General features: G+C 62.7%; 1 protein-coding gene across 1 annotated transcript in view; it reads right to left on the bottom strand.

Moving 5' to 3' along the window:
• The window catches only part of Muc5b (mucin 5B, oligomeric mucus/gel-forming), a 32,773-nt gene extending 16,397 nt beyond the window's left edge, over nt 1-16,376 (bottom strand). Inside the window, exons 1-25 of the mRNA XM_090348619.1 lie at nt 16,339-16,376; nt 15,492-15,562; nt 13,520-13,591; nt 12,557-12,818; nt 12,330-12,444; nt 12,106-12,196; nt 11,805-11,911; nt 10,688-10,889; nt 10,143-10,268; nt 9,682-9,799; nt 9,465-9,603; nt 9,107-9,217; nt 8,828-8,897; nt 8,402-8,539; nt 7,437-7,601; nt 7,195-7,289; nt 6,684-6,810; nt 6,188-6,443; nt 5,332-5,387; nt 5,017-5,117; nt 4,655-4,806; nt 4,214-4,352; nt 4,021-4,131; nt 1,513-1,692; nt 844-1,083 (exon numbers count right to left, since the gene is read on the bottom strand). Coding sequence (XP_090204745.1) covers nt 844-1,083; nt 1,513-1,692; nt 4,021-4,131; nt 4,214-4,352; nt 4,655-4,806; nt 5,017-5,117; nt 5,332-5,387; nt 6,188-6,443; nt 6,684-6,810; nt 7,195-7,289; nt 7,437-7,601; nt 8,402-8,539; nt 8,828-8,897; nt 9,107-9,217; nt 9,465-9,603; nt 9,682-9,799; nt 10,143-10,268; nt 10,688-10,889; nt 11,805-11,911; nt 12,106-12,196; nt 12,330-12,444; nt 12,557-12,818; nt 13,520-13,591; nt 15,492-15,562; nt 16,339-16,376 — 3,282 coding nt within the window. The remainder of the gene's footprint in view (nt 1-843; nt 1,084-1,512; nt 1,693-4,020; nt 4,132-4,213; nt 4,353-4,654; nt 4,807-5,016; nt 5,118-5,331; nt 5,388-6,187; nt 6,444-6,683; nt 6,811-7,194; nt 7,290-7,436; nt 7,602-8,401; nt 8,540-8,827; nt 8,898-9,106; nt 9,218-9,464; nt 9,604-9,681; nt 9,800-10,142; nt 10,269-10,687; nt 10,890-11,804; nt 11,912-12,105; nt 12,197-12,329; nt 12,445-12,556; nt 12,819-13,519; nt 13,592-15,491; nt 15,563-16,338) is intronic.
• Between the last annotated feature and the right edge of the window lie 9,510 nt (nt 16,377-25,886).

The raw sequence follows: 25,886 nt of genomic DNA, 5'->3' as shown, positions 1-25,886 counted from the left end.
CAGCAACCCACGTCCGCCAGCCTTCTCGGGCCGTAAGAACTGCCCAGGCCAAGCAGGAAGCCAACCTGCGGCCATGATGGCTGCCTGCTCCTTCTCATCCCGTTGCTCTGACAACAGTGATGTGCAGAGGTAGTTGCCTGCTCTCGAGGCGGGGGGTGGGGGGGGGTGAGTCAGCACAGGGAGGAGTGAGGCTGCTCTGGCCCAACACAATCATTTCCTCTCACCATCACTCGGGCCCTGAGTTAGGAATCTGGGTCCCTAAGTGGGCACTCAAGTATTGGTTAAACCCTCAGGGCAGTTTTCAGAAGTCCCAACCACCACGTCCTCTAGGGGAGCCCAGCTGGCCTTCCATCCAGCCACCCTGCCAACCAGGCAGGCCTGGGCCATTAACGAGACAGGGAGGACCCCTCACTGGAGCCACTGATGGCGTCTGAGACAGCGGCAGTAGTTCCATGCCCAGGACCTGGGCACCTGTCTTGTGGGAATTCCTGCCTACCGTTGAGCCTAGCCAGGTTCACCCAGCAGGAAGGAGGTAGCCCAAGACTGCAGGCCCCTACCCACTGGAAGGCCCCTGTTCTCAGACCCTTGTCCCCTGTCCCCTGCAGACCCCTGTCCCCTGCAGATCCCTGTTCTCTGCAGACCCCTGCCCTCCTGCAGACCCCTGTTCTCTGCAGACCCCTGCCCTCCTGCAGACCCCTGCCCTCCTGCAGACCCCTGCCCTTCTGCAGACCCCTGTTCTCTGCAGACCCCTGCCCTCCTGCAGAGCCCTGTCTTCCTGCAGACCCCTGATCTCTTGCAAGTCCTTGCCCATCTAGCTCAAGCCCAGGTGTCCTTGGGTCCCACCTGAGAGTGGCAGGCAGCGAAGGTCTGGCCGTTGATGATGCTGCACTGCTTCTGGGCCCAGGACTTGCGGTGAGGGTTGGCCGTGCAGGGGTCCTTGGGGGCCAGGGCATTGGGGCAGGACGGGGAGAACTTCCAGCTGTTGCCAAACTCCAGCACATCTCCCACCACGGACTGACTGCGCGTGGTGAAGTCGTTGATGGCGTTGTTGTCAAAGTTCCCGCACAGGCCGCAGACCCTGCCCTGCAGAGCCGGGGAAGAGCACACGGAGAGCACAGGGCCCCGTCAAGGATCCCGCTCAGGCCGCAGACCCTGCACACGGACAGCAGGCAGACAGCAGGTGGAGAGCACACAGCCCCAGCATCCAGGCAGGATGGCCCTGGCTGGCCTGAGAGCAGGTGACAAGGACACACAGTTCCTGCTGGGCAGACTGCTGGAGAGCCCCTGCTCCTTTCCCTGTCCCTGTGACTTCAGAGCCAGGGGCGGGGTGGGGCGGGGTGGGGTGGGCACCGACCTGCTGCCCCTGTCACCACATTGATCCTGTGCCTTCTCTCTCCTAGTGAGAGCCCTTGCAAGGGAGGCCCCTTGTCACTGGCCAGACTCCACCCCGCAGGACTCCTCCCCTCCTCCCTTCCCCTCACCCCGGGTGGGGGCCCTGCCAGCTGCGCCTACCTTGTAATGCTGCTGCAGCCGGATGAACACGCTGGTCTTCCGGTCCCACGACACAAACATCCCACTGTGCAGCTCGATGACCAGGAAGAGGCCCATGGAGCGGACCTTGTAGGGGAGGGCCCCGCCGGAGCCCCTGGGCACCACCTGCACGCGCCCCTCGTGCAGGACCAGATCTTGGCTCTGTAGGTGGAGGCACGGGGAGCTGGGAGGCCAAGAGCCAGGGGAGGCTGTGGAAAGTTCCCCCCACCCGCGGATGGGGCCCGGGTGTGTGGGGTGAACCTGTCTGCCCAGTCTACTCCCCTATAGATGCCATGTTGCTGGGAGGAAGAGAAGGGCCTTGGAAGGGCTGAGATGTAACCTGGTGGCAGAGTCCTTGCCTGGATTCATAAGGCCCTGGGTTCCTACAGCCCAGCAACCAAACTTCTCGTCTAAAAATTAAGGTCTCTGCAGCTAGTTAAGGGAAAAACCCTGGAACGGATCACCCTGAATTACCTGGATGAGCCTCAGATCCAATAGGGTGCCCTTGTAAGAGATAGAGAATGCACAGGCAAGGCCCCGACCGAAGCCCCAGGCTGGGAGGCAGGGAGGGTCCTCTCTAGACCCCAGCCAGCCTCCACGCTGGCCTTCTGGCCTCAGGGATGGGTGTGAGGTGGTGGTGTCTGGATGGGTGTGGTGTCAGGTGGTGGTGTCAGGCGGTGATGGGTGTCAGGCAGTGGTGTCTATGGATGGGTGGGGTGTCAGGCAGTGGTGTCAGGCGGTGATGGGTGTCAGGTGGTGGTGTGTGTGGATGGGTGGGGTGTCAGGTGGTGGTGTTAGGCGGTGATGGGTGGGGTGTCAGGCAGTGATGGGTGTCAGGCAGTGGTGTCAGTGGATGGGTGTGGTGCGAGGCAGTGGTGTCAGGCGGTGATGGGTGTCAGGCAGTAGTGTCTATGGATGGGTGGGGTGTCAGGCGGTGATGGGTGGGGTGTCAGGCAGTGATGGGTGTTAGGCAGTGGTGTCTATGGATGGGTGGGGTGTCAGGCAGTGGTGTCAGGCGGTGATGGTTGTCAGGCGGTAGTGTCTATGGATGGGTGGGGTGTCAGGCGGTGGTGTCAGGCAGTGATGGGTGGGGTGTCAGGCGGTGATGGGTGTCAGGCGGTGGTGTGTGTGGATGGGTGGGGTGTCAGGCGGTGGTGTCAGGTGGTGGTGGGTGTGGTGTCAGGCGGTGATGGGTGTCAGGCAGTGGTGTGTGTGGATGGGTGGGGTGTCAGGCGGTGGTGTCAGGTGGTGGTGGGTGATGGGTGTCAGGTGGTGGTATCTGTGGATGGGTGTGATGTCAGATGGTGATGGGTGTGGTGTGAGGCAGTGGTGTCAGGCGGTGATGAATGTCAGGCAGTGGTGTCCATGGATGGGTGTGGTGTCAGGCAGTTGTGTCAGGCTGTGATGGGTGTCAGGCAGTGGTGTCTATGGATGTGTGTGGTGTCAGGCGGTGGTGTCAGGCAGTGATGGGTGTGATGTGAGGCAGTGGTGTCAGGCGGTGATGAGTGTCAGGCGGTGGTGTGTGTGGATGGGTGGGGTGTCAGTCGGTGGTGTCAGGCGGTGATGGGTGGGGTGTCAGGCAGTGATGGGTGTCAGGCAGTGGTGTCAGTGGATGGGTGTGGTGCGAGGCAGTGGTGTCAGACGGTGATGGGTGTCAGGCAGTGGTGTCAGTGGATGGGTGGGGTGTCAGGCGGTGATGGGTGTCAGTGGATGGGTGTGGTGTCAGGAGGTGATGGGTGATGGGTGTCAGGAGGTGGTGTCTGTAGATAGGTGTGGTGTCAGGCGGTTGTGTCAGGCAGTGATGGGTGTGGTGTCAGGCGGTGATGGGTGTGGTGTGAGGCAGTGGTGTCAGGCGGTGATGGGTATCAGGCGGTGATGGGTGTCAGTGGATGGGTGGGGTGTCAGGCGGTGATGGGTGTCAGTGGATGGGTGTGGTGTCAGGCGGTGATGGGTGTGGTGCGAGGCAGTGGTGTCAGGCGGTGATGGGTGTCAGGTGGTGGTGTCAGTGGATGGGTGGGGTGTCAGGCGGTGGTATCAGGTGGTGGTGTGTGTGGTGTCAGGTGGTGATGGGTGTGGTGCGAGGCAGTGATGTCAGGCGGTGATGGGTGTCAGGCGGTGGTGTCTGTGGATGGGTGTGGTGTCAGGTGGAGATGGGTGTCAGTGGATGGGTGTGGTGTCAGGAGGTGATGGGTGTCAGGCAGTGGTGTCTGTAGATAGGTGTGGTGTCAGGCAGTTGTGTCAGGTGGTGATGGGTGTGGTGCGAGGCAGTGGTGTCAGGCGGTGATGGGTGTCAGGCGGTGGTCTCTGTGGATGGGTGGGGTGTCAGGCGGTGGTGTCAGGTGGTGGTGGGTGTGGTGTCAGGCGGTGATGGGTGTCAGTGGATGGGTGTGGTGTCAGGCGGTGATGGGTGTGATGCGAGGCAGTGGTGTCAGGCGGTGATGGGTGTCAGGCGGTGGTGCCTCTGGGCTGGGGAGCGTGTGGGCACTTTACCTCCAGGAAGATCTTGATGGCTTTGGAGCAGGTGGTCCCGGTGGTTCCGCAGGGGACGTTCTCCGTCACGATGCGGAAGGTCCCGTTGGCGCTGGCACCCCCACAGTAGTCCTGCCGTGGGAAGAGAGGGGCTGGGAACGGGGGCTAGGAGAGGGGACCGCCTGGGAGCTGTGGGGCAGCCGGAGCCACACACCTGGGCCAGGACGTACTCGCAGCTGCCCTGGAAGCTGTAGCGCTCCCCGTCGAAGGTGATGTGGTGGCCGTCTCCATAGGCCACACAAGTGCCCAGACAGGGCCGGTCTGTGCAGGCCCATCGCCGGTTCTTGCAGGTGCTGGGGGACAGTGGGGGGCTACTCACTGGCCCAGCTCCGAGCCAGCATGCTCCCTCAGTCCAGGCCTAGGCTCACAGCCCCGTCAGGGCAGGTCTTGTGTAGACCTCAGACTCCAGACCCAGGCCCTTCTCTGTAGACATGAGTGCTGCTCTGTCCCCGCTGTAGCTCCACACACCTGGGCCAGCTGAGGCCTGTGGCCAGTGAGTCCCTCTTGCTCCGCCTCCCGTGATCCCGTGAGCCCCTCTGGCCCGGGACCCACCCCTGTCCCCATGCTCCTCCCACACCCATGGTCCAGGGCCCACCAGGTGTTGCAGCCCGCCTGAATGGTCTCGCCGGGTCTGTACGTGGCCCCGTTGTGCACGCATGGACAGTCTTCCTCAGCAATGCAGCTCCCTTGTCCATTGGCCACCAGCCCCTGGGGGCACACGCAGCCCGAGACACAGTGTGTGCTGAACTGTGGGCACAGGTAGCCTGGTCAGGGACAAGAGAGTGGCCTGCTGGCCCATCTCGCCAGGGGGTTCCAGGACACGAAGCAGGCGGGCACTTCCCACCCTGGAAATGCCAGGCAGAGACCCCTTGGGGCGTGGGCACCAAGGCCGGGGCCCCGGAGGCCCCTCCCCACGCCCTCCAGAGTGGCGGCTCAGGTCCTGCCAGGGAGACTCACACAGTCCACATCCAGGGTGTGGCAGCTCCTGAGGCACTCGGCCCCGGGGACACCGGTCGACGCGTTGTTGCAGTCCAGGTACACCATGGGCGCCACACAGCCTGGGAGGCAGGGCGCATGAGAGAGGCTGCTGGGAAAGCCACCCACACCCCCGAGGCCTGTTGACCCCACTCTGCGGCCGGGGCCCTGACTTGAATGCCAAGCTGCTGCAGACGTGCCCTGAGGTGCCAGGATGCCCCTGCCACGGCCACAGCAGACACGGTGCACGGCCTCCCCTGCACCGCTCGCGTGGGGCTGGGATGGGGCGGGGGTTACCTGTGTCCTCCTGCAGTGTGGTTCCCAGACAATTCAGCTTGCCGTTTATGCATGAGCTACAAGACAAGAGACAAGTCGGCTGGCCTGCTCCCCCAGCCAGGATGGGACCTCCTCAGGCTGGGCCACCTCCTCCCAGACCAGGGCAGTGCCTGCGGCTCCGGTCACCGGATGGGCAACAAGGTGGTGTACACAGGGAGTGCAACACGGCCCTGGGCCCGAGCTGAGACTGTATCTCTAATGTCCCCAAGTCCAGATCCCCTACAGTCTCTGGAGGAGCTAGAGCTTTCAGGGGGCGTGGCCCAAAGGAAGGAGGTGAGCTGGGGTCACGCTTTGATGGGGGTGTGGGATTCTGGCTCTTTCCTCCCTTACAGCCAGCAGGGCAGTTTGCGGTGCAGCTGCAGCGTCAGAGCAAGGGGGCAGTGGACACAGGCCTGGGAGCCCAGGGGAGCTCCTTCTCCTCATGACTTGACCCTCTGAGGCATGTCATTCCAGAAAGGAAAGGCTGGCTCATGGAGAAGCCACCTTTGAGGTGGAGGGGGGTGCGGGGGGAGGGGCCTCTCCCAACCCCAGCTGGCAGACATCCGGCAGCTGTCCCCTCCCAAGACCGCAGCCCTGCCCTTTTTCCTGCACAACCCCCAGGCTTCTTTGCAGGGGGCCTGGCAGGTGTCTCCAGTGGTTGTCTGTGTATGCCTGTGCATTTACACACGTGTGTGCATGTGTGTGCATGTACAGATGCATGTGTATGTGAGTGTACATGCATGTGTGTGCATGGGTGTGTGAATGTGCATGTATATGTATGTGGCTGGCTTCGGTGTGATGGTGGACACCCCACCCCCGAGCCCGTGGGCTTCCTTACCACACCACACCATTGTCCTGCACCACCTCTCCGGGAGCCACCATGATGCCTCGGAAGTAGCAGGGACACTCCTGGGCAGGCACGCAGGTGCCCCTGTCGTTCAGGAAGGTGCCGTGGGGGCACCTGCAGCCGTCCACAGGCACGAAGGCGACGCCGCAGGTGGCGTCTGCCTCGCTCAGGGAGTGGCAGGTGGGCTGGCAGGAGTCCACCACATATGCATAGCTCTGGGACTTGGGGCAGCTGCTCATATACTTGGCTGTGGGAGGCACAGTGGGGACAGAGGTCTATGGCTAGCAGAGCTGACCCAGCCCTTCCTCTGCTCACCCTAGACTCAGGGTGACGTCCCACCCCAGTGACATGGTGGGAGTTGTAGAGTTCTTATGAGGTCAGGATGGGAAAAGAGAAGTCCCTCCCTGAGATGACAGGAGCTGTAGCTGCCTCCTTCCCTCCCGGTCCCCCCCACACCTGCAGAGCCCCCCTGGGCAGGCACACTCACTGCAGATGTCCTTCCGCCAGCTGCTGAGCAGCACGCCCTGGGCGGCGCAGGCGTGCACGTAGGAGGACAGGGCCGCACACATGCAGTCCTCGCTCTTCTCACAGTTGCACGTGTCGAACATGCAGTTCTGGGGGCCGAGGTCAGGGTGTCAGGGATCCCCTGTCCCTCGGGGCCCCATGGCACCCCCTCATTCTCCCACCAGCGTCAGCTGAGTCTGAGGAGCACAGCTGTGCAGGCTTGGAGAAGAGGCCTGAGGTTCATTTAAGGAGGTGGTCTGAGGCCACCAGGAGAGGTGACCGCAGCAGGGTGCAGGGAGCTAGCAGCTCTAAAGGAGGGAGAGGACCAGAGCGTCTCCTCAAGACAAGAAGCGCCTGCTAGGCTAGGGCCAGCAAGGGCTCGGGGGCCTCTGGGACTTTTAGCCACTTGGTCTGGACTCTGCATTAGCTGCCCCAGAACCCCTGGGCTAGACAGAGCATGGGCCTGCCCCCCCCCCCCAGCCACAGCCTCTCACCGAGTGGAAGGGCGCAGGGCTGACGGTGGAGTGGCAGGCTGAGAACACGCCAGTGGGGTTGGTCAGCAGTGAGCACCAGTGCTGGGCATAGTTTTCTGGGAGACAGGTGGAATGTGGGATGTCAGCCTCTCCTGCCTCTTGGAGCCTGCTTGCTTCCCTTTCCCCTCCCCCAAGCCTGGCCACGTGGAGACCCCAGGGCCCCACCCAGGGCCCTCATCAGCCAAGGGGCACCGAGAGGCTACCGTTCTCCACGCTGAGCGAGCAGGGGTCCTGGAAGATGTTCTTGGAGTTGGGGCAGGCAGCCTGGGTCTTCCAGGTGTTGGCGAAGGCCGCCCCTGTCCCCTCCACCACCCCGCTCAGGGCCGTGAAGTCGTCAGCCTTGTTCTGGTTGAAGTTCCCACACAAGCCTGGGGGCCGGGCACAGGGCATCAGTGGGAGGGAACCTGGCTCTCCTCGCCCCCTGCAGGCCCCGTCTACAGGGCACAGAGCCTCCTCCCCTCGTCCTGCAGGCCCCGTCTACAGGGCACAGAGCCTCCTCCCCACGCCCTGCAGGCCCCGTCTACAGGGCACAGAGCCTCCTCCCCACGCCCTGCAGGCCCCGTCTACAGGGCACAGAGCCTCCTCCCCACGCCCTGCAGGCCCCGTCTACAGGGCACAGAGCCTCCTCCCCACGCCCTGCAGGCCCCGTCTACAGGGCACAGAGCCTCCTCCCCTCGTCCTGCAGGCCCCGTCTACAGGGCACAGAGCCTCCTCCCCACGCCCTGCAGGCCCCGTCTACAGGGCACAGAGCCTCCTCCCCTCATCGTCCTGCAGGCCCCGTCTACAGGGCACAGAGCCTCCTCCCCACGCCCTGCAGGCCCCGTCTACAGGGCACAGAGCCTCCTCCCCACGCCCTGCAGGCCCCGTCTACAGGGCACAGAGCCTCCTCCCCACGCCCTGCAGGCCCCGTCTACAGGGCACAGAGCCTCCTCCCCACGCCCTGCAGGCCCCGTCTACAGGGCACAGGGCCTCCTCCCCTCATCGTCCTGCAGGCCCCGTCTACAGGGCACAGAGCCTCCTCCCGAGGTTGGCTTCTGGAGCCATCTGCAGATGAGCCTCACTGACCGGGGCTGCCCCCACCTGCTCCGATTCCTCCCCGTGGGCCGGGGCCAGGTCATCGGGCAGGCCTCACTTCCCAGCCTCCCCAGATCCCTCCAGAGGGCCTCACCACACGTCTGGCCTCGGTGGGAGGGGTCCAGCCGGACAAACACCTGCATGAGGGGCACCAGCTGCACCTGCAGCTGCAGACCCAGGTGTGTCTGCACCAGGAGGAAGAAGGACGAGGGGCTGAAGATGGTGATGTTGGCTGTGGGGGCAGAGGGGTTGGCATGTGTCAGCTGGACGGGCCACCCCATCCCAGCAGCTCTCCAGGGTTCACGGGCTGTGACCCCAGCACCCAGGAGGACCGGAGAGGCCAGGCAGGAGACTCAGCCGCTGGGAATGCGGCCCTTGCCACTTTCATTCTGCAGGTCAAAATGAGTGCCTGGGGCACGTGGGGTGCTCTGGAGCTGCCTGCGGGCACAGAGAACTCTCCCGGGACTGAGCTGGACCCTGCCTCCCCTGGGTGTGCCAGCCCCGGCCTGGGGCCACGCACCTGCAGATAGCGGCAGCTGGGTGTAGATGGAGTTTACAAACACAGCCCCGTTGGCCTGGATCTGAATGGCCTGGTGGGAAGGGCAGATCTCCGGTGAGTGGCGAGCAGGCAGCCAGCCCCTCCCGGAGCAGCCGATGCAGGCCCGGGGCTCCCTTCAGCTCAGGTCTGCATCCGAGTCCTGGTCATTCTGGGCTGGGGTCAGCTCTGACCCACCCCTGCCCACAGACCTTCCTGCCTCTGCTCTTGCCAGCCCAGTGGACACTACCGCCGTGGCCTCACCGTCTCCCCGCCGTGAAGGCTCAGGGTCACCGTTTTCAGGCAGTTCTCCGTGTCTGTCAGGCCACACTTGCGCAGCTCCACCAGAACAGTGAAGGTGTTGTCAGCACATTTCTGTTGGGGAAACCCGAGTGCAGGCTGAGTGCGGGCGGAGGCGGCTGGCCTGCTCTGCTGCGTGCTCGCTGTCTGATGGTGCCAATGTGGCTGGGAGGGGTGGCCACCTCACCCATACTGACAGCCTTCGCCGGACTCAGGGGTCCCCCGAGAGGCCAAGGCCCACAGTGCTCCCTTCCCCTCCGCCCCGGCCCGGCGGCCTCACGCCTTGGATCCCCCCTCCCCCCTGGGCCCGGCGGCCTCACACCTTGGACAGAATGTAGTTGCAGTCCCCATGCACATCATAGAGCTTCTCATCGAAGGTGGCGATGTGGGATCCACCCAGCACAGAGCAGGTGCCCAGGCACGGCAGGTCCTGGCACTGCCACAGGCCCCCGGAGCAGGTGCTGTCAGGGGAGACCATGAGCAGAGGGTGCGGGGGGGGGGCCCAGCCCAAAGGCCACCTCGCACGGCAGCCAGCCTACCAGGATCTGCAGCTGGTGGAGAAAGAGGACCCAGGGGCATAGGTGCGGCCACCGTGGACGCAGTGACACTGTGCCAGGGGCAGGCAGCCCAAGTGTGCAATGTCATCCAGCACCGTGCCTGGGGGCAGAGAGGGTCCGTGAGCAGGGGCTCTCCCTCGCCCAGCCAGGGGCACGCAGGTCCAGGCATAGCCGCCAACCCAGGGCTTCTGGGGAGACCCCAACCCTGGGGCCAATGAAGGATTCCTGCCCCGGGATCTGCTTAGAATGAGCACCGCGCCCGCCCCTCAGCCCCCCTCCCGCTCCTCAGGGCCCAGGACTGGGATCCGCTCTCTCCTCAGCTCCCCTGTGGCCCAATGGGCTCTGAGTGAGCAGGGGTTGCCCCAGGCTCTCAGCGAGGCCAGGGTTCAGTGCTGGAGACAGAGACCCCAAAGGCAGCCGTGGGGGCCGGAGCGCAGGCCTACCCGGGGGGCAGAAGCAGCCGTCTGTGCAGTGGTCCTCACAGAAGCGGGAGTGCTGGGGATTGGAGCAGGTGTCCACACAGGGTGAGCTGCATTCCTGGTGCTGCATGTTGAAGGGGCACGCCCGGGCTGCAACAGAGGCATGCCCTCTGACCACCCTGCTCCTGACTCTGTGTTTTCACCGTGAGGAGCAGGCAGGAAGCAGAATCCAGCACCAGCTGAGACCCCGCTCCCATCTGGGCCTCTGAGGCAATGTCTTTTCGCTGTGCCTGGGGCCGGGTCCTCCATCTGGGCCCAGTGGGGGCCCCAGGTCCCGCCGGCAGCACACCTTCCTCTCAGCGCCCCCACGGCCCAACCCCTGCTGCCTGCCTTCTCATGGCTTCCCCTGGCAGTGCCCTCCAACCAGATTTCTTTTCTCTTCTCCTTTCATTTTTTGCCATCCCCGGGGCTTGCATCCAGGGCCCAGGCCAGGCCTTGAGCGCTCTCAAGGCTACTTCCAGCCCAATTTCTGACACAAGTCTGGCCTGGGCCCTGGTGAAGACACTCACGGCAGAGGTCGGGACTCCTCCAGTTCTGCGGCTGGCCCCCCGCGTGGGCACACTGGCGGGAGTACTCAGCAAATGTGGCGCACGGGCACGTGGGGCAGCGGCACAGGTCCTGGGTACAGGCCTCTATGTACAAGCTGGCGTCCACCAGGGCATTGCAGTCCGCAAAGGCTGGGCCAAGCAGAGTGTGGCGGCAGATGTCCTCCTGGAAGCACAGGGAAGTTGGCTGTTCTCTCACCCCCGGCAGAATGATCAGGGCAGTCCAGGTTTTGGTGGGGGGGGGAAGCGTCTTCCTTTCCAGCTTCCTACCTCCCCTCCAGTCATCCATTTATCCATCTGCCCACCCTCCCACCACCCGCTCATTAGCCACTCTGTACATACTCTGTTCAGTTGTCCATCTGTACACGCTTCTGTCCACCCATCCTCTGTCCCTCATTCAGCTTTGTGCATCAACCCATCATCATCTAGTCCTCCATCCCTCCACCTATCATTCTGTCCAGCCACTCTGAACTTGCTGCTCCTATATGCAGAGATCTGCTTGGCTAGAGGACAGACACTGGACTCCGGACGGCACCCTCCGCGCTCCGGAACATGCCTGCCGTGGTGGGAGCCTCCCGAGGAAGGCAGACTCATCCCTGACTAGCCGCTGAGAGGATGGGAGGAAGACATGCCATCGACCCGAGGGCGGCCAGGCGGGGTCCTGCCAGCATAGGACCCCAGATTGGCCTGTTGGGGGGGGGTTGGCGCCCTGGTTTTGCCAGCATTCTCCTTTGTACTACGTCTCAGGGATTCTGCTGGGTTGGGGAATCCTGGGCTTCCAGGCCCTGTTCAAAGGGAAGGCCCTCCCTGCTCCTGGGAGGGGCTCCGGCTTTGCAGTCCATGTCTGTTTGCCTGGCTGGTGCAGGGGTGGCACACACGGACAGGTCCGCGGGCTCCAGGTGTGTACAAGATGGAGCTGCCCGTGCAGGCCTCATCCTGCCTGCCGAGGGACACCGGTCCCGCCTGAACCCTCGGGCCTGGACTGAGCCCCTCGGGACAGGGGCGGTCGCCTCCCGTGCCGCCTGGCACTGCTGGTGCCAGCGGGCACAGGCCCCACACACCGGGTGGTGGAGGTGCTCACCTCATCTGTGCAGTTGCCAGGTTCCGAGGGCAGTGGGTCCTGACACTGCTCCGTGGGGCCGTCCATCTTCTGCAGGTTTCCAAACTGGAGAGGGGTCAGCCTGATGTCTGCGGGATGGGGGTGGGGAGGGCAGCAGCTGGATGCTCCAGGAGCCGGTCCAGGAGTGGGCCACGTGGGCAGCTGCCCGGCCGCCCTCCGCCCAGCCCAGGACCCCGGATTCTCAGCCCCCTCCCAGCCTCCCCGCAGGGCTCTTGGCAGGACCAGGCCCCCAGCTCCGGCCTTGGACTTGGGCGTCACTCACGGTGGACGTAGAACTCATTGACAGCCGGGATCCCGTTGAAGTCCCCACAGAGCCCGCAGGTGTGGTTGGTATATTTGGGGTCCAGTTCCAGCTGTTGGGAGCAGTGCAGTTCCAGCCTCTGGGCTTGGGTTCTCCCTCCCACCTCCCAGCCTAGGGGTTGTGGGGGGCCAGGGAGGCTAAGGGGCCATGGGCAGGGGCTGCAGGAGGCTGCAGGGGACCCTCACCAGGGCACCATCTTCTCCATTCCACACAAAGGTCAGGGTCAGGCGGATGTTGACCTTCACGTAGTCGCTGCTCTGCTCCACCAGGAGGCCGGCGCGGCTGTAGGGCAGCTCCTCCCTAGGCAGAGTTCCGGTGCCCCCTGAGCCCAGTGCCCTCCCTCGAGCTCTGGCGGACCCGCCCCGTATCCCGCAGGGGGCCTCGGCAGCCTCGCTCCCCAGGGCCGGCTCACCGGTGTCCGTCCACCAAGACAGAGCCGTTGCGCAGCTCCAGCACCAGCCCCTGGGCCTTGAGGACGACGTGGGTGATGGTGGGCCGGGACCCCGCCAGGCCGCGGCGCAGCTGCACGTTGAAGTCCTCGTAGGCGGCCCCGCAGTGCGCGGAGAACACGTAGTTGCAGAGGCCGGGGAAGCGGAAGACGTGGCCGTCGAAGGTCTTGTAGTGGAAGTCGCCCCAGGTGCTGCAGACCCGCCCGTTGTGTGCGGGGTTTGGGGCTGCGGGAAGCCGTGTGGTGTGACCACCCCATGCCAGGCTCCTATGTCCGGAGCAGGGAAGCCAGCCGCCTGGCGCCTGCCTTCCTCCCTCCAGACCCGGACCCCTCCCCACCCACCACAGAGTCAGCGCCTGTGCCCAGGCAAGGTCCACGCCCGCTCAAGGCTGCCTAGAAGCCCCACGGCACCAGCTTCACCCCAGAGCTTGGCACAGGCCCAGCCCCGCCAGGCCTGCCCCTCCCTGGCCAGCGGTGGCCCCTTCCACTCACAGTTCCCGAGCAAGACATTCGTGGGTGGGATGAAGGGCGGGCGGCGAGCCGGTGAGGTCGTGGAGTGGGCTGCAGGAGGAGAGCCCTGTGTGGCCAGTGTTTCTGGCCTAGTGCACCCTTCCAGGCCCCCACCCACTTTGGTGCCTGCCCTGGGGACTTTGGGGAGCCAGGACTGGTGAGCTATCCTGTTCCTCACACAGCACGACTGCTGCCTGCGTGTCACCCAGTGCAGCAGCCTCAAGACACCTACAGCGGGGCCTCTGCTCTGCCCTCAACACACAGCGGGGCCTTTTCCAGGAGGCTCTGCCCCCTGGTGCCCAGGTCCGTCTCTCACAGAGGCCAGGGTGGGGCTCAGTAAAAGGCCACTGCCTCTGCCCGTGCCCAGCCCCCCTGCCTGGTCAAGAATCTGCCCCCCCCAGGACCTGTACTTCATACCGTTGCCCACACGCTGACTGTCCCCAGTGGGCTCTATGTCCCCTGGAGGCGGCTCTGCCTGGCCCTGGGTCCCTGTGGAAAAGGGGGAGCCAGTCAGTGTGGAGCCAGCGCGGCTGCTCTGGACAAGGCCGCTGCCCTGGCCTTCAGAGCCTATTTGAGGCACAGGGACAGGCTGTGGTTCAAGGCCAAGTGCCCTCCCATGGGCATCACAGACATGACTTGGCCTGCCCCGCGACCCCATGTCACAGGCGCCTCCCTGTCCCTCGGTGGCTTGGGAGCCAGGTGGCCTCAGGCGCTCTTGGGCAGCAGGCCGCACCAGGAGCCTGTCACCCGCACACAGGGTGGCCCCGCGCCCCAGGAGAGACGGGGCAGATGCCCCCGCAGGCTCAGGGAGACAATGGAATCAGGAAGCAGAGCTGATCCCAGACCGCTCAGGGTCAGGACTCAACCTCAGTCCGTCGAGTCACAGGGAGCACAAAGACAGGCATTGTGGAGAGGCCCGGGCGTGACTTAGCAGCCTGGGTACAGGGCCAGCCTTGACTGGAACCGTGAATTCGGGCAGGGTGGCTCTTGGCACAGGCATGGCTGTCCAGGATGGTCTGGACTGTCCAGGCTGTCTCCACAGCCTGACCATGGTGGCCCAGCCTGAGGCTCAGGCAGGACCAGGTTTACACAAGGGACCCTGTCCCCCGTCCTAGAAGTCAGAGCTGCACACGGCCGGCTGCTTGTGCAGCACCACGGCGGCTCAGCTTCCTGGTGAACTTCCCCAGACATTTGGGAATGACAGTCCTGGCCCTTCCCAGAGCCCCGCTGGCTGAATTCCCAGAAGCCCAGCCGCTCCCGCTGTCCTCCCCTGGTTCACCTGTGGGGGTGAGGGATCCCGGAGACCCCACAGGTCACATGGCGCCTCCCGAGTCTCAGGCCCCGCTCAGGACAAGCCCTCCTGGGCGACAGTTCCTGGTCAGCATCACTTGTCCATAGCAATGCTGGCCAGCGGCCATCCCACCACACCCGTGTGTTCTACGCTTCCCATCTCCCACCTGATACGTCCTGATGGGGTGGCCTAGGACCCCAGCCACAGGTAGAAGTAAGACCCCCATCCCAGGAGCCAAATGAACGGAGAGCAAGGTGACTTACTGGGCAGCCCAGCCCTCCGGCCACAGGAGGAGCTCAGATGGAAACAAGCCAGGCCCGCGTGGCTTTCCCCAGGCCCCTCAGGGGCTGTGCAGACCCTCCCCAGCTCTGACCCCCGAGGGAGGGAGGGAGGGAGGGAGGGAGACACCTTTGCCTGTTTCATAGGTAAGAGAGCCTGGGGCTGAGATCCCACTTGCCCAGACCTACAGCCCAGGAGAGAGCAGGATATAGGGGCTGTGCCCTCCACAGCCACCAGGACTCTGGGCCGGCCCAGCCTGCTTACTGTGAGCCCTGCCATGTGTCTGCCGCCCCCGGAGCTGTTGATCATTTTAGCACTGTGGCTTTCTGCAGAGCAGCCCGCGGACGCTGGACCAACCCCACGTCGGCCCGGGTTTGCACTGCCGCACTGGGCACCTCACCTGTCTGCCTCAGCTCCACCTCATGACCTGAGGCCATGGCTTCCTCCTGGGGTGGGGGCATGAGGACTGCTCCGTGGGCTGTGCTCCCAGCGTGGGTGGCAGGGCGGGTTACTACAGACGACCGCTCAGACCCAGAGAGACTCCTAGAGTCCTCTCAGTGTCGCCTGTTCTTGTCCCTTCCTAAGGTTGAGCGGCCCCTCAAGGGCCTTAGGTTGAAGTTGGGGGACCCACCTTCTCTCTGACTCCCCCATTCTAGCCTGGTTTCTATGCAGGCCACTGTGGGAGCCCCTGCATGGGGCACAGGCCAAGAGCCCATGGGGCGATAAGGCTGGTGGCCGCTGGGACCTGGCTGGAGAGGACCCCCGAGAAGCCGCCCGACCTGGGGGACGGCATCAGGAGGGTGGGGGCCTTGGCCTTACCTGCTGGCCTCACCACAAGCAGGGCCATGAGGGCCCATGCCAGCACCTGGCTCCCACTCCTGGCGCCCATCCTGGGGGCGGCACAGCGGACAGGCAAAGAGGGAGCGGGGCAAGGCGCTGTCTCCCTGGGGGCCTGGGCTTATGTAGCAGAACACCCTGGCCCTGTGCCCAGCTCCCAGGCCACGAGGGGCACTGTCCACTCCCCGGGCAGCCACGTGTGTTTGCTCTTGGGGAGGGGCTGCAGCAGGAAAGAGATCTGGATGAGGAAGGATTTGTGGCAACCCTGGACAGGACGCCCCCCGCCCCCCCCCCGCCCCCCGGCCCCCTGCAGCTTCTGAGAACTGGGAGAAAACAGGCGGGGCGGGGCCTGCTGCCCAGGCTGGGTGGAGCCGGCCTCGCTGGGTGCAAGGACCTGGGCCCGTCTCCGACCACCCCACCCTCACCAGCCGTGGGAGCTGGGTGGGGAGGGCCTTGACCTGTGCTAGCCCCAGGAGATGACCATCCCCAGGGCCCGGCCGGGCTGTGAGGCTGGGCTCACAGCTCTGCTCATTTTGGAGTAAGCCTCAGCCGTGCAGCAGGGTGGGCGTCTGTGGTTCTGGGGGCGTCCACTGGACCAGAACGCCTCACAGACCCTGGCAGGCCTCGGGGCTCCTTTCTGTTGCCAGGTTCAAGCTCAAGAGGAGGCTGAGGCCCAGTGGCTGCCCTGGGCGAGGCAGGCCAGGGGCTCCCGGGCCCGGCCCTTGCAGCCTCCATCTCCCTCCCAGGCCAGCTTGTCAAGCCCAGACCCAGGCGAATGGCCTGCACGAAGGCTGGAGTGCAGGTGGGGGCTGTGGTGGCCTGGCCTCACTGGGGCTCCCGGCCGTCCAGGGCGGTCAGTCCTCCCATCGGGCGCAGGGTGACCTAGGCAGAGCGCGGCCTTCACACACAGTTTGTGGGCAGAGCGGTGTGGGGGGTGCTGAGAGCCTCGAGGTGGTGTCCCAGAGTCGTGCCATGTGGGAGTGGAGGCAGTGACAAAACCCCAGATGGATCCAGATGGAGGGCACAATGGGCGTGGGGCAGTGGAGGGGCAGTGGAGGGGACAGTGGAGGGGGGCAGTGGAGGGGAGGCAGTGGGGGGCAGTGGAGGGTGGACAGTGGAGGGGAGGCAGTGGAGGAGGCAGTGGAGGGGGTAGTGGAAGGGGATAGTGGAGGGGTAGTGGAGGGGGCAATGGTAGGGGCAGTGGAGAGGAGCAGTAGAGGGGGTAGTGGAGGGGGTAGTGGAGGGGGATAGTGGAGGGGTAGTGGAGGGGGCAGTGGAGGGGATAGTGGAGGGGATAGTGGAGGGGGTAGTGGAGGGGGCAGTGGAGGGGGCAGTGGAGGGGGCAGTGGAGGGGGCAGTGGAGGGGATAGTGGAGGGGGAAGTGGAAAGGCAGTGGAGAAGAGCAGTGGAGGGGGCTCTGGAGGGGGCAGTGGAAGGGGCAGTGGAAGGGGTAGTGGAGGGGGCAGTGGAGGGGTAGTGGAAGGGGATAGTGGAGGGGTAGTGGAGGGGATAGTGGAGGGGGCAGTGGAGGGGGCTGTGAAGGGGGCAGTGGAAGGGGTAGTGGAGGGGGCAGTGGAGGGGTAGTGGAAGGGGATAGTGGAGGGGTAGTGGAGGGGTAGTGGAGGGGATAGTGGAGGGGGCTGTGAAGGGGGAAGTGGAGGGGGTAGTGGAGGGGGATAGTGGAGGGGGAAGTGGAGGGAGTAGTGGAGGGAGCAGTGGAGGGTGGACAGTAGGGGGGCAGTGGAAAGGAGCAGTGGAGGGGCAGTGGAGGGGGCAGTGGAGGGGCAGTGGAAGGGCAGTGTGTGGTGGGTACAGTAGGGGTGGTGGGTGCACATCTGGCGCCAGCCCAGCAGACTGCCTTGGGTCCCTCAGGGGCTGCAGTGAAGCCCCACATGACGCCCTTCCCTGGGCCACCACCCTAGTCTGACTACACAGTCACAGATGCGGAATGGCCGTGGAAAGAGCAGATCCCCTGCCGTCTGGCCTGGCACCTGCTGGACGGCGCTTTGACCCTGAGCCCTGCTCCGGTCCTTCTGCTTCCGTTATTCTTCATTTAGGTCTCACCTTTGGGCCTGAGGGCCTGGGCCTTGACTGCCTGTTTATGCTCCCTCATAGCGGACATGACAGACGTGCCAGCACCACATTCAGTGTCTCACTGGTTGAGATGGGGTCTCAGGAACTTTGCCTGGCTGGCCTTGAGCCCCCGTCTTCCCAATCTCAGCCACCTGAGTAACGAGCCCCTGCACCGAGCCCCTGCACCTGGCTCTAAAAGTCTTCTTAGTTAGCAGGCTGCCTGATATTTAGAAACAAGCAAACAACATCAAAAAACACCCTGCAAACAGCAAGTGCTGGGAGGACAACCCTGGGACCCTGGTTCTGTGGGGGGGAAGACAACAGGTGCGTGTAGTGGGTGCACCAAAGAATGGGCCGTGGGTCATCCACAGCACAGGCCACAGAAACACCCAGGTCCTGGGTGGATGGACAAACAAACAGTAGAACAATACAGGGACTTTAAAAAGGAGGAGCTTCTCATCCATGCTAAAACACTACGCTGAGTTCACCCTCCCGCCAGTCGCCCAAGGACCGCCCTCCAGGACGCAGCTCCTGGAGGCCGGGGGGGGGGGGGGGGGGGGGAAGAGGGGGGGCAAAGGCCAGGGAGGGACTCTGCGCTTCCGTGTGGGAAAGGCGAAAGTGCTGGCGGTGGGAGTGTGGTTGCACAACACAGTGAGCGTGGTGACTTGCTGGCCTGGGTGGAGTGCCGGCCCGGCACGAGGGGCTCGGTGTACACGTGGACTGCGCCACAAGAATAATCTCACCAGGCTTTCCACACACTGGGCGGGTGGTCACCTGACATGACTGATGAGCCCACAGACTGCCCGCAGTTCCCAGGCCCTGGGACAGGGCCTGGACCAGACCCCGCCTCTCAGCCTTGTCCCAGGTGGACCTGTGTCCGGGCCTGCGGTGGGGCCCTGGGTTCCCGCACAGGGGCCTGAGAAGGGCCCCGGCTGGGCTAGATCTCAGCATGGCCTCCAACCTTTACTCCAAATGCCACCCACGGCTCAGGCCGGGGCCAGCCCGATGGCTCCTCGCCAAGTCTGCCATTCCCCAAGTCGAAAGGCTCAGATCTGGGGCATTAGGGACCTCCGAGTTCTCTTGACAGCTGGCCCACTGGCAAACAGCATGACTGGAGGGGCTCCGGAGGTCTGGGGGCATCTGAAGGGAGGGACCTGCCCGGCTGGTCCTGGCGTCGGGGCTTTGTGCTGGAGCTCTCTCCTAGGCTGCTATGCACTCACAGGCTGGGCAGGCAGGGCCCACCACGGCGAGCCTGTCCACTGCCCAGCGATGGCTGCAGAGCCTCTGAGGAGGCCAGCCATGTCCAGCTGCGTGGCTGCGGGTCAGAGCCGGCAGCGCTTATTGTCTGTAACTCCTGCCCCACCCAAGACGATAGGTGGAGGGGACACACCATGAGTAGAGGTCAGGACAGCCACAATCCCAGTTCTGCCTTTGTCCTGGCCCTTTCCTCCGGCTGGGCCCTGTGGCGGCTGGCTGGCTGCGGCTGAGGGGTGGCCTCTGTTGTGACATCCCGGATGCACCACAGCCCAGCCTGTTTGCTCAGCCCGCTGGGGAGCTGGCCTCTTCACAGTTGAGGGACCTGGAAGCCGAGACTGGGGCTCGGGAGCCGTGGTCAGCGGCTTCCCTGGGGGGCGGGTGTGTCCCTTCCGGGAACCTGGCCAGCCGGGGCAGGTCCCTCATCCCAGCCGATGAACCTGGGCCAGGCCGAGCAAAGGGAACTGTCCTGGGCTACGTGGGGCTGATCTGGCCCGGCCTGGACAGAGGCTCCAGGGCCCTACACAGCCTGCAGTAGGCTGGCCCTGCAGGAGTGAGGGTCTGGGGCTTAAGGAGTTTTCCAGGTCTCCGTGGTCTCCAGGGGACCTCAGCCAGTCCATCCACGGACCCTGCTGGTAGGGGCGGGGGCCTGGCGGGAGCAGCAATTAGAAGTGAGCAAATCCATCACCTCCCCCAGGAGCTTGGCTCCCTGAACTGCCCTGGCTGTGACCAGGGCTCAGCCTGACCCCGGGCTGTGGGAGACTGACCTTCCCCTGCCCCTCCAATACCCTAGGTCCCGCCCCGCCTGTCCCCAAGGCTGCAGCCCTCCTTCTGGACCCTCTCTCCTCTCCCTGTCTCTTTCTCTCTCCCTCTTTCCCTCCCTCTCCCTGCCTCCCCCTCCCTTTCTCTTTCTCTCTCTGTTCTCATTTTCTTCCCCTCTCTCTTCCTCCCTTCATCCTTCTTCCTCTTTCTCCTGCCTTCCTTTCTCTCTCCCCTCTCCTCTCTCCCTCTCGTTCTTTCTTGCTTCCTCCCTCCCTCTCTTTCCCTCTCTCTCTTTCTCTCTCTCCCCCTTCCCTCCCTCTCTCCCTTCCTCTCTCCCTCTCTCCTTTTCTCTCTAGCTGCACTGGGCAGGGGCCTGACAAGGACAATGGTATCCTGCCTTCAAAGTTTGTGACCACCAGGCCCTGGGGGCCCTCGGGGACAGAAACGGGGCTCCCAGGACCTGAGGGCAGATGATGGCTCTGTGCGGGCAGGTGGGACACCGGGGTTGCCCTCTGCAGGTCAGGAAACTGCCATACCAGAGAGGCCCGGAGGTGCCAAGGTCCTGGGGTAAGGGTGGCCCAAGGCCCCTTGCAGAGGTCAGGACTGGAGTGGCTGGGGGGGGAGCAGGGTACAGGTGCCATGTACCCTGGGGAGAGATGGCATCCTGCTGTGTGGGCCATTCTGTGTGCGTAGGTTAGGTCTAGCTGGCTTAGAGTGTCTGTTGTTGTGCTGATCTTCTGTCTCCTTATTCTACTGCTGAAAGGGTGGAGTCAGTGCCTTCAGTTGGGACTGGAGAATGATCCACAGCTCTCTTAATTCTGTCAGTATCTGTTACATTGGGGGCTCTGTGGTTTGGTGCACGTGTTGAATTGACTCATGTGTCCATACGTGGTATCTCTCCATCTCTTGTCACCTTTGTCTGTCTTGTTTTGACTGATACATGCCAGCTCTGTTTTTGGTTATGATTGTTACTCTGTATCCCTCGCCTTCTGCCACTTGTAACATTCTTAATTTTACAGAGGGCCCCTCATAAGCTGCTCCTTCCTCTCCTGTTGCATAGCCTTAGGTCATGTTTGTATTTGTTTGTTTTTGTCAGTCTTGGGCTTGAACTCTGGGCCTGGGCGCTGTCCCTGAGCTCTTCAGCTCTAGACCACCACCCACCCTTTGAGCCACAGCCCCACTTCCGGTTTTCTGGTGGTTAACGAGATGAGAGTCTCTCGGACTTCAGTGCCCAAGCTGGCTTTAACTGTGATCCTCCGATCTCAGCCTCCTGAGTAGCTAGTATTACCAGAGTGAGCCACCGCATCCTGCTCAGGTGGCGTTTTTGTTGTTATTTTCAGCCATGTCGTCCTTCTCTGTTCACTGGAGAATTTAGAGCAACTACGGATAAGGACGCTTTCCGGCCTCCTCCGTTCCTGGTAAGGATGCAGCGGGCCTTCTTGAGAACTGGTGGGCCTGGCGAGTCATGTCTGTTGTGCTGCTTTCAGACTCTGTCTTTGGAGCCCAGCACGGTGTGGTGCTCACCTGAGACTCCCAGGGCCGGGGGGCTGAGGCTGGAGGATCGTAGCCTGAGGCCACGCTGTGCTGCATCTCAAAACACATTCCTTCTTTCAACAGAACGGACTCAGCGCTGCAATCCGCCATGCTGTCTGTGTCTTCTAGCAGCTCCAGTCCTTCCTCTGTCCTTCTGTCCCAGTCTTCTTTTGTGTTGAGCTGAATTTTTGAAGTGACAGATTTTGATTCCTTCTCCATTTGTGGATGCTCGCTGGGTGTTTATGATGACGTATTACGTTCTAAAGACAGGGCAGCCCACTGTGGGTTGATACCAACTTGACTTCAAACACACACGAGTCTATCCATCAATATCCCTAAGGCTTTGCTCACAGCTTATGTTTTTGTAACCTTGTACCCAATAGGATGGATTTATAATTATGTTTATGTACTTGCCTTTCAAAACCTGTGGAGAGTAAAAGTGGAGTTACAAAGCAAAATTACGGTAATCTCAGCTTTTGTATTTGCTCACGCATTTAGTGGCACTGGATATGTTTATTTCTCCGTCCAGCTTGAGCTAATGTCTGGTGAGCCTTTATTCCACCCAGAGGACTGACTCCTGTAGCATTTCTCCTAGAGCAGGGCTCTCGCAATGGACCCTCAGCTTTTGTTTATGGGAGGAAGTCTTGGCTTCTCCCTAATTTTTAAAGGGCGACTTTGCGAGGTGTTCAAGTTGTGGAGCGCAGGTTTCTTTTCTTGGTTTAAATAGACCCCCTGCCTTGCCTTTCCACCCTCCAGGCTCTGCGTGGCCAGAAGACAGCTTCTTCCTTCAAGATCTCCTGTGCTGTGTCTCCCAGAACTTTACACAGCATGTGTCCGCGAGCGTTAACATCCATGGGTTTATTCTACTCAGAGTTTGTTCCCTGCTTCCCGACTGTGTGGAGGAAGTTTTGGTTCTCGTGTCCGAATCATTTCCCGTCCCTTTCTGTCCTCTAGGACTCTCCTTGTGTGCACGTGTTCTCGAGGCACCTGATGAGCATGTCCACTCACGCTTGCCCGCCCTTTTCCCTTTCTTCTGGTCAGACTGCAGTATTTTAATTGCCCTGTGTTCCCATCTGCGGAGCGCTCGTCCTTCTCACTGCGACCTTTGCACTGCTCTACCGACATCTCATCTCAGGTATGGGGCTCTTGTGCTGTCTAGTTCCAGCATTTATGTTTGGTTCTTTGTCTTCTTCTTTCTGATGGTTTCTCCCTGTCTGTTGGCGCACTCTGTACATGTATTATTTTGTGGATTTCTTCTTGCTCTTTCTCAGTGTTTTCCTTGGCTCTGAGAACTTACTGACGATTGTTGTTTTTGAGTCCTGGTCTAGTAGGACTTGTTCAAGATTATTTCTGTCCATTTTGTTCCTTTGAATGAGCCACGCTCGTTGCTCTTTGTGTTGGCCTCAGAAATCAGGGATTTGCCTGTCTTAGGATAATGGTGACCAGAAGCTGGGGCCCTTCTCCTTGTGCTCCCTGATTTGCACTGGCTGTGCTGAGGCGCCCGAGGCCAGCTCTTCCCAGGCAGGCCTGGCCTTCTAATCCCATGCACGGTTGTCGGAGTGGCTGTCCCCAGCTGAAGTCCCCTCCCCAGGACTCCGTGGATCATACAGCCAGGCGGGCCACACCCCCTAGGCGGTGAGACTTGTGTCAGACCCCTGGCTTCACCTGACAAGTTGAGCAGTGTACACAGTGTTTATCCAGGATGGTCTTTCCACACTTTCTGGCCTGTGGAGGAGGGGAACTAACCAATGTACTACTAGGGGAGGAAGTGCAAAGTAAGACCATGTGCCACCAAGGGTGAGACCACAGGCCACAAGGAGGAGACCACAGGCCACAGAACGCCACTGTGGATGGGAAGATGGAGTGTCTTGTTAGGCCTTGGGTGGTTGCTGCTTCTCAACTGTTATCTACAATTGGATTGATGCTAACAGCTTTCTCATCACAACAGCAGGATTCTACCCTGGCGAAGCTGGTTCTGAGGTTCTGCCGGGGCGGGGGCGGGGGCCTGTCCGTACTTGTGGCTCCATCAGCGTCACGTCCCTCTGGACAGACCTGCCCACACGTGCCTGCGCCCCTCGCAGAGGCTGGCATTGAGGAACAAGAAGACGAAGGCAAAGGCATGCGCTCCCGTGACTGGAGGCCTGGAAGGACCTGGCCAGAAGGGAGCCGCTCTGACAGCCGCCAGGGCAGGAGCGCTCAAGCTGGCTTCCGGGTCCCGTTCACGAGGACTCTGCTGGTGTGACTCCAGCCCTTTTCCAGGGACATGCGCCCATATTTCCTCTGTGCCATTGTTCAGAAGACAGCGAGTGCCAACAGTGACCCACACAGCCAAGTGCAGGCTGGCAGAGCCTGGGGGAGGCGCCTGGGGGCTCGGCTCTGTTTTCTCAACTTTCCTGTAAATTGGACATCCCATCAACAGAGTTGCTCAGGACTCTGTGATGGCTGTGGCTTCGAGAACGGCCCGTCAGAGAGGGCCAGCACAGTAGCCTGGCCCAGATCTGCACAGAGGGGAGACGGGGAAGCTGCCCTGCCTCTCGGCAGGGTCCGCCTGGGGCGGGAAGGGGGCCAAGGCCCCTGGCCCCGCCAGGCCCTGGGCAGATGCTCCAGGGGTCTGGCCCCCACACTGACTGCTGTCCACGTGGTGCCCGTGCTCACACATCACACAGGTCCAGGGCCTTGGCTCTCGGTGGTGGTGCAGGGCCGGTGCGGATGCAGGGCAGGAACCCTGGAGCCTGGGGAGAGGCAGCCCCCGGCCGCCACATTTGCTCAGGATTAGATAGCACAAGAGAGAGTAAATAGGAGCAGGGCCACGGTGTCCTGGCCGGGCTCGGAGATGCCAAGCGTCTGCGGACAAACAAGCCCTCCCTTCCCTCCAGGAACTGCTGTTGACTCAGCGCTGCGCTGGGTTTGCAGAGGGGCCTGTGGCCTCTGGTCCCCAGGGCCCCGTGCTGGGAGAGGAACCTGGTACTGACCGCAGCTGCACATCCATGCCCGGGTCCTGGGGCTGGTCCCCACCGAGCCTGCCTCGCTGGCAACAGGCCCCCGAGATGGCTGGGTCAGCCCGGGAGACACCCCAGTCCTGGGGGAGGGGACAGAGCTCCTGTGGCGTCCTCACAGAGGACAGGCCCAGGCCTGACCCCCTCAACCCTGATCACCCCCAGCTGTCTTCTCGTCCCTGGGGTCTGGCTCTGAGGACCTCTGCTGCGTCTCCTCACGCCAGGGAATCTGTCAATGCTAGGACAGCAGTGAGGAACACGGTGGTGAGTCCACACTCCAGGGGCGCGGGGCCAGCCGTCAGCGGGGCTGACCTGTCCTTCAGGACCAGAACACTGAGGCACAGAGGAACCTGCCAGAGGTGTGTGGGCACGGGGGCGCAGGGGGCGTGGGGCGGATTCCCCACACAGCTCTGCTCAGGCGAGCCTCTGGGGAAGCAGCCGAGCTCCACAAGACACTTAGCTCAGAGCCCCTGCCGGAGCCCCTCAGGGGAAGCCACACGGGACCCATGTGCCCAGGAGCAGAGGGGCAACTAGGGCCTGCCTGGTGAGCCCATGTGCACAAGCTCCATCAAGCCAGGGAGCCACAGTGTGTGTGTGTGTGTGTGTGTGTGTGTGTGTGTGTGTGTGTGTGTGTGTGTCTGTCTGTCTGTCTGTCTGTCTGTCTGTCTCTCACACACACACACACACACATGCACACACACACACACACACACACACACACAGTGAGCAGAAGATGACTTTGGAAAACTGCTGCTGCTACAGAGCTCCAGTGAAGGCTGTGAGCCCGTGGGGACCCCGTGGGGGGAGTGGGCCGAGGACAGTTTCCGACCATGTCCTGGACAAGTGGCTGTGTCCCACCCTGGGTGGGCACCAGTCCACAGGGAGTGGTGCCAGGGGCCCAGGGCCGGTCCCGCCACCTGGGTCCAGCCCTAGGGTTTCCTGTATGCAGGCTGTCCCCGTGGGCCCATGACACGAAGCCACCTGCATCTACTAGGCCAGGCTGAGCCTCCTACGATTGAGCGCAGGGGGCTGGGGGAGGCACTGGGAGAGGGCTGGGGAGGGGCTGGGTAGTGGGGTCTCTTCTGGCAGCACTCCAGGTTTCTAGTCCCCGCTCTGCAGCTGGTCTTCTAAGGCCTCTGAGGCCCCACCTCCTCCTGCATGGAGTTTAGGTAGGGCTGAGCTTGGCCCAGGCCTGGGGCCTGGCCGGGGGCTGCACGATGTGTATCTGGGAGGAGGGCGGCAGGGCGTGTGGCTGCTGCATCACCTGTGACCTGTCCAGGGCCTGTCGAGCTCAGGGCTCAGCACTCCCCATCCAGGGGCTGACTCAGAGTGGCCTTGGGGCTCAGGGGCTCCAGCCCCGGTAGGATTCAGGTGCCAAGTGGCTTTCATCCAGGTGAGAGCGCGCCGTGGCTGGTGTGGCTACACACATTCTCGACTCCTTTCCCTGCCGCCCCATCTCCAAGCTCTTGGCCAGAACCCTTTGCCTTGCCTGTCGTAGGGATTTGAGTACAGGATCTCACACTTGCCACACCAGCCATCTCCCCCAGCCATGTCCCCACTCTGCGTGCCTGTGGAAGGCCTCCCTTCGGGATCACAGCAGGTCCCCACGGCTGCCCTGGCCTGGGGGCCCCCACCCACACCTGGTGCCCACCTGTGACCACACTCTCCTCCAAGCTTTTCTCTGCCTCCCTCCTGCCAGCTAAGCTGAAAGAGCCCCTCCTGGCCTGCCCTGTCTCCAGGGTGTCCACGGGGCCCCGGG

The sequence above is a fragment of the Megascapheus bottae genome, chromosome 16 (genome assembly GCF_031878675.1).
Source record: "Megascapheus bottae isolate mThoBot1 chromosome 16, mThoBot2.hap1, whole genome shotgun sequence".
Lineage (NCBI taxonomy): Eukaryota > Metazoa > Chordata > Mammalia > Rodentia > Geomyidae > Megascapheus > Megascapheus bottae.
The sequence above is the reverse complement of the archived record's forward strand: the minus strand, read 5'-3'. Positions and strand labels throughout refer to the sequence as shown.